This window comes from Oryza glaberrima, chromosome 11 (genome assembly GCF_000147395.1).
Source record: "Oryza glaberrima chromosome 11, OglaRS2, whole genome shotgun sequence".
Taxonomy (NCBI): Eukaryota; Viridiplantae; Streptophyta; class Magnoliopsida; order Poales; family Poaceae; genus Oryza; species Oryza glaberrima.
Window position 1 is genome coordinate 8,111,981 of NC_068336.1, and position 7,243 is coordinate 8,119,223.

General features: G+C 40.2%; 1 protein-coding gene across 1 annotated transcript; it reads left to right on the top strand.

The window, feature by feature from the left end:
• Nucleotides 1–2,255: 2,255 nt before the first annotated feature.
• LOC127753851 (shewanella-like protein phosphatase 2) lies at nt 2,256–3,751 on the top strand. The gene has a single exon (XM_052279298.1). It carries the CDS (start codon nt 2,299–2,301, stop codon nt 3,571–3,573), a length of 1,275 nt encoding a protein of 424 aa, XP_052135258.1. The 5' UTR covers nt 2,256–2,298; the 3' UTR covers nt 3,574–3,751.
• Nucleotides 3,752–7,243: the final 3,492 nt, after the last annotated feature.

Consider the following 7,243-nt stretch of genomic DNA (forward strand, 5'->3'; position numbering starts at 1 on the left):
ATTAATATCCCATTACAAATAGGTTGTGAACAAAATATCCTAGCTAAGCCATCGTATTAATCAAGATTATCCGCATGGTGATTTCTGCCGACACGTATCAGAAAACGTCATTCACCCGGCATTAACATTGACGCCTTCCAACTGAAAAAGACATGTTTTTTTGCGTCTCATATCACATCATTTGCCAAGATCGATCACGCAGGACACGAGCGGAGTCACTATCGTTATTACTACCAGTATCAAACACATGGTACACGGGTACACTTGGAAGCCATAATTCCAAAATTCCATAAATGATCACATCTTTTTTTCATTGGTCCATAGAAATGCTACATTTGGAGCGAATAAAATGAAACAAAATTTTGATGAACCCCCGTAACGTTGTCTCGTGTAGCCTTATCTTTTCGTGTATACTTATACTTATCAGATAAAATTTAAATTTTCAACTTTAAGTTTGATGTTCATTTTGGGTATTTTTATCGTGGTTTATTTTTCAGCATTTGCTTTTAAATTGCTAAGAACACGTATATAAAAGTTTTATTTATAAATTATTTTTTATTTGTAAATATATTGTTTCGTTTTTTCCTTGGATATGCCAAACGATGGGCTGCTCCTCTTTGGGAATTATTTTTTTGGTAAGATTATTTCAACCAGGAAAACCGGTTTTATGTCTTGGGTTCCTGAATTTCTCCGTAAAGTCGATCGATTTTCATAACTGTCGAAGGAATGAAGATGTCGGTCGATGCTGGTTTAATTTCTTTTGGCTTGAGCCGGAATTGGTTAATTAGCATTATGGTTTCCGTCTACTAGCATGTTTTATACACCAGTGTCCTAAGGTGTGGGGCACATTTATTTTTCGTATGCATCTAACGATAGGTAATAATCTCCATGCAAAAAAAAAAAAGATAGGTAACAATCTCTTCACTTAATTAGGCGATTTATATACTATTGAGCGAATTATTATTGTGGCTTATTTACTTAATTCTAGAGAAACATTAAATGTATTAAAGAATAAAATTAACAAATAGTGGTTTAATGGAAGATTTGTTTTTAGAAAACATATTTTTTTCAAAGAGTAGGGTAATCAAGTGAATAAGATAAAAAAAAATTGACTAATTAATATATTTGGCAATGCTTTGTTAAAAAAAACTTTGGTTGGACCTTTCATTAGTAGCATTTGTGTCTTTGGGCTGTTTAGATTGGTGTCATTTTAAGTCATATCATTGTTTTAGCAGCATCACATTTAGCATATTCTACTAAAACTTGATAATTCTGTCAACTTAAAAAATGTTTTGTTTCATCCCAATTTATTTAAGTCTATGGGTTTATTCAGTGTGAAGAAAAATCAAATAATTTGGATTGTTAAGGATTAATTCCTATTAATACCATTCTGTTTGTAAGAAATTTTTCCTCCAAGTTGTATATAGAAAACACGTGAAAAATTTCCTATAAATTTTTTTGCAAAAATCGCATCGTTTAGTAGTTTGAAAAGCGTGCGCGCGGAAAACGAGATGCTTTCTCTCCCAATCTCCCATATCACCCGGGAACGAACGAAGCCTTAGTACTAGATGTGACATATACTAGTATTACGAATCTGGATATACTTCTGTCCAGATTCGTTGTATGTGTCACATTCAGTTCTAGGTTTGTCCAGATTCGTTGTATGTGTCACATTCAGTTCTAGGTTTGTTTTTCGTGACGATAAAGGGAGTATATTCTTTCTATTTCTTCACCTTTTTATGTTGCTATGGATTGAAATTTAGGCCCAGTTTAGTACCAAATTTTTTTCTCAAAAACGTCACATCGAATATTTGAACACATACATAGAGCATTAAATATAGATAAAAAATAAACTAATTGCATAATTTACATAGAAATCACGAGACGAATCTCTAATTAGTACTCTACATGATTAACCATAAGTCTACAATAACCCATATGCAATAATGACGGATTAATTAAGCTTAAAAGATTTGTCACACGGTTTCCAAATAAGTTATGAAATTAGTTTTTTCATTTACGTCTGAAAACCCTTTCTGACATCCGTCAAACGTCCTATATGATACCTAAATATTTTCTTTTCACGAACTAAATATGGCCTTATCAGAACCGAACAAACCTGTAAATATATTCCGCAGTTTTGTAAAAAAAAAACAAAGAAATCGCTCTAAAAATATTTGTGCGTTGACTAGAAACCATGTCCCGGAACTTATAAAAGCGGCCCCACCCAATTTCCATCTTCCGCACACCAAATCCTCCCTTTTTGCCAAACAAACCCGACTCCGTCTGACCCCCAATATGGCCACCGCCGCCGCCACCGCCGCCGCCGCCGCCGCCGATGTCCCCTCCTGCCGCGACCTCCCCGCCGCCGTCTCCGCCTTCGCCGACGCCTTCGTCGACTTCGCTGTCTCCGGCATCTTCTTCCCCTCCACCCCAACCCCCTCACCCCCTCCTCCCCCTACGCCAACCACCTTCCTCCCTTCCCCCACCCGCCTCGTCGCCATCGGCGACCTCCACGGCGACCTCCCCAAGTCCCTCTCCGCCCTCCGCCTCGCCGGCCTCGTCCCTCCCCACGACCCCACCTCCTGGTCCGCCGGCCCCACCCTCGCCGTCCAGCTCGGCGACATCCTCGACCGCGGCGGCGACGAGATACGCCTCCTCTACCTCATCCGCCGCCTCGCCATCTCCGCCGCCGGCCAGGGCGGTGCGCTCCTCCCCATCATGGGGAACCACGAGGTCATGAACGTCTCCGGCGACTTCCGCTTCGCCACGCCCCAGGGCCTCCGGGAGTTCTCCGCCTGGGCGGGCTGGTACCGCGCCGGCCTCGCCATCAAGCGCCGCTGCGCCCGCGGCGGCGATGGCGGCGACCCGCCCCCCAAGAACCCGTTCCTGGGAATCCCCAAGGAGTTCCCCGGCGTCAAGCCGGAGTTCTGGGATGGCATCCGATCCCGCCTCGCCGCGCTCCGCCCGGACGGGCCCATCGCGCGGCGGTTCCTCGCCGACCTCCCCACCGTGCTCGTCGTCGGCGACTCCGTGTTCGTCCACGGCGGGCTCCTCGAGGCCAACGTCGAATACGGCCTCGAGCGGATCAATGCGGAGGTCAGCGAGTGGATCCGCGGCGAGAGGGGCGCCAATGCCGTGGCGCCGGAGTTTGTGCGCGGCCGCGACGCCGTGGTCTGGCTCAGGAGGTTCTCCGACGGCGTCAATTGCGATTGCCAGCGGCTCGAGGGGGTTCTCGGGATGATCCCGGGTGCCAAGAGGATGATAATGGGGCACACGATTCAGACTGAGGGGATCAATGCGGTGTGCGGCGCGCAGGCGGTGAGGGTGGATGTGGGATTGTCTAGAGGATGTGGTAATGGGCTGCCGGAGGTGCTCGAGATCAATGGTGGCGGCACCAATGTGAGGGTGATCACGACGGATCCCGCGGAGGCCTGGCAGTACCGGAAGCAGGGGGCGGAGAAGGCCGCCATCGCTACCGCGGTGAAGAAGAAGGGGGAGGTAAAGGAAGGGCTTGCATTGTTGGTAAGGGAGAGCCATGGGTTGAAAGAGGTACAAGCTAAGGCGGCTTAATTAGTTCAGTGTTGTAACTTCAGGGTAGGTAACATTTTGTTGACTCAATTGGGATTGCACAGTAAATTGGGGTAACAAGGATAGAAAGGATGATATGTTGAAACTGTTTGTGGATTCAATAATGGAAAGAAACCATTATCATCATTATTTATCGAGATGTGCTAATCAATTACTGATATGTGCAAATTGTGAGAAACTGTTTCTTTAAGTTTAGTTGTGCATGCCTGCTTTGGCTTTTGATTATTTTCCCAACATGGATTCCAGTAAGAAAAATGGCCCGGTGCCAATTGCTGACAGGACTGTCTCCAAAATTATTGTGTTTGGTTGACTATGTGCAGTGTATCACTGAGTAATCATGTTTACACTTCCCAGTGTGTCAAGCCTGATTCAGCTATTCAGATTATTCATGTGGCCTGATTCAACAATTCAGAATATGCATGTGGCCTGATTCAGCAATTCATATGTTATCATTAAAAATAATTTCTCAACCTTGCAAGCAAGTTTGGGCACACAGTATAATTGATGATTGGTGTTGGTACAACAAAACATCAAGTGGCCAGACTAAGTTTGGGAAACCAGCTGCAATCAACAGTGGACACTGTAAGTTGTCAATTATGTGAAATATTATGGAGATAGTATACTGAAAGCTTATGTGGCAGATTGGACTTTAGGAGGAGGAAGGGAGACGACGCCAATGGAGACGGCATGCTCTCACTTACAGATTGCGTGGTTTGTACCGATAGTCTGTTGGAAGACAGTGCATCATGGGTGTGATCCAACTTGTCAAGTGGACTTTGTTGGCTATCTAGAATTTTGAACAGAATGCATGGTACACATCTGTCTGGTCTTTTTATTATTATTCAGCATCAATGTAGTTATACTGATTTATCTAGGGTTTAAGTACTGCTGATGCATTTTTAAAGTTATTTCAGTCATTCAGTGGAAGCTTACTGCCTTATCATAGAAGTATCTTTTTATACAACCAATATGTCACCCTGAAATTCTAATTATTCATGGAGAAAATATCCAGCATATGGTGTAACATATGTAAAGGCATCATGGTGTGTCCTGTCTATATCCTACTCATTGCGAGAAATTTAATGCTATCTTAGTTGCAGATCTCTCCTTTGGTGATGATAAGGAATTGGATAAAAGAGAATAGACTAGTATGGGCATGTCCTGGAACAGCAAATTGACAAGGAGAAAGACCTGGAGTGCGATCTGCATTTGTGGGCGCTCAAACTTTTCCACCAATTTTCTCATTTGATTGGTTGTTGAATCAGTCTTCTGTTCAAATTCCTGTCTTGTCTCTGTCTTTACCCAGTGCATGGTAGATTGTTTCCATGTTTTTTCCAGGAATTTTCTCATGTGTTCCTCACATTCCGATGGTGACATCTTTCTGTTCATCAAGGTACCTCTTGTCGATGTGGACACCTTCTTTATTTATGAGGAGTATCAGTTGAAATGTGATAACATGGAGAAGTGCTGTTCAATTTTTGCAATCTGTAAGGAACTTTTACTCAGTGGTGATCGATGACTCAACTAGTACTTAAAAGGGCTAAAGTGATCTAAGGTTTACAGTGCATACTTTTAATCTTTGTTGCAACCTTTTTTTCCACTATTCTCTTGACAAAAGTATCTCCATGCATTGCCGTGGGTTCTTGTTTGTTTTCAGGTGATGTGAATGTGATTCTTATTAGAATTTCTGAAAATATTTCATCTTCCTGACGTGCTTTAAATCATTATCCTCATCTTCTACTCCTGAAAAACATGTTAATATTACGTAAATATCATTGGAGTAAATTTCACAAAACTATATATACTTTGACCGAATTATCACAAAACTACACATTTAGGGTGATATATCACAAACTTACCGATTAAACACTAAATTTCTCATAGAACTACAGATTTAAGGTGGAGTATCGTAAAACTATAGATTTAGTAATAAAATTATCACAAAACTATAGGTTTAGTGATAATTTAATCACAAAACTTACACGTGTAACACTAGTGCTAAGGATTTAAACTCTAAAATATTTAGTTTTGTGATAATTTTGTTATTAAATCTGTAGTTTTGTGATACTCCACCTTAAATCTATAGTTTTGTAATAAATTTAGTGCTAAATATGTAGTTTTGTGATATATCACTATAAATCTGTAGTTTTGTGATAATTTGATTAAAGTATATGTAGTTTTGTGAAATTTACTCTATCAGAAACTATTGTTGGCTATATGTACTAGATGACCTAGAAAAGAGAACATGAGGTGCTATTGTACTATGTTGTTTCTGAAATATAATTGGTGAATTTTTTGTTCAGATTTATGCCCCTTTTGGAATGTGGGAGTTATTCCTGTTTGCTGTGGGAATTGAGTTTCTCCTTATGAAATGCCACTCCCTACGTTTTATATTATAAGTCATTTGACTTTTTTTTAGTCAAAATTCTTTAGGTTTGACAAATTTTTAGAAAATTTAAGCAACGTTTACAACACCAAATTAGTTTCATTAAATTCAACATTGAATTTATTTTGATGATATATTTGTTTTATACTAAAAATGTTAGTATAACTTTTTTTTATAAATTTGATCAAATTTAAAGAAGTTTGATTAGGACAAGAAAATAGTTACTCCCTCCGTCCTATAATATAGCAACCTAGTACTAGATGGGACATCTCATAGTGTCCAGATTCGTTGTACTATGAGATGTTCCATACTATGTTGCTATATTATGCGACAGAGAAAGTAAACGACTTATAATGTGAAACGTAGGGAGTACTCTTTTCTTATTCTTAGTTCTTAAAATAAGTTTTATGCTCAAGCATGAAAGATTCGCTGGTTTTTTACTTTTACTTTTTTTTCTTAGTTCTCATGTTATTTTTCCCAGCATCTCACTTCGTTTTGTTCTTCTGTACGCTTGTACCGTTGCTTGAATGAAGACATTCGATCAGCCTGACTTTCCCGGTGCCCACCACCGGAAATTCCTGTGTTCTAGACAAGTTAACTTGCCTTTAATGGTCAAAATCGCATACTGATTTTGTACTCCTGAAATATCTCGTCCATTTAGCTAGGTAAACTACTACTTAGATTTTTGAGCACTCAACTTGTAAAATTCAATTATTGATCCTGTGGATGTTATTTCGCTGCCACGAGTCCACGACCATCACATCATATGTACTGTTTCTGAAATATTATTGGTGAATTTTGTTCATTGATTAATGCGAAATTTAATACTGATTTTTGTAATGATAATGCGTAATCTTGTGATATACTTGGATTGTTTGAACACCCTCAAATTCCAACACTCACATGATTCATGTCACTTAGTTTCTCTTTTCCCCTCTCTTATTTCCCTCCGATCTCCTGCAACTTATCCCTTTACACCAGTGCTTTTCAGATTAACAGGAAGTTTGTGTTAATTATGTATCACAACACATTTGATCATCAGAAAACTAAGAACTTTTCAGTCAACTGAAAACATTCATTTTGGTAGGATTGTACAATTGTAATTGAATAGATGACATATCATGCTTGTGTGTTTCACGGATACTTCGAGAAGTGTGATCCCCAAAAATGGGTGAAAGACGTGAAACACAAACAATTTATCATCTTGTTGCCCTCATACACTGTCTGAATTGTATGTACTACAGTCTACAGTCTACACATCAGGGT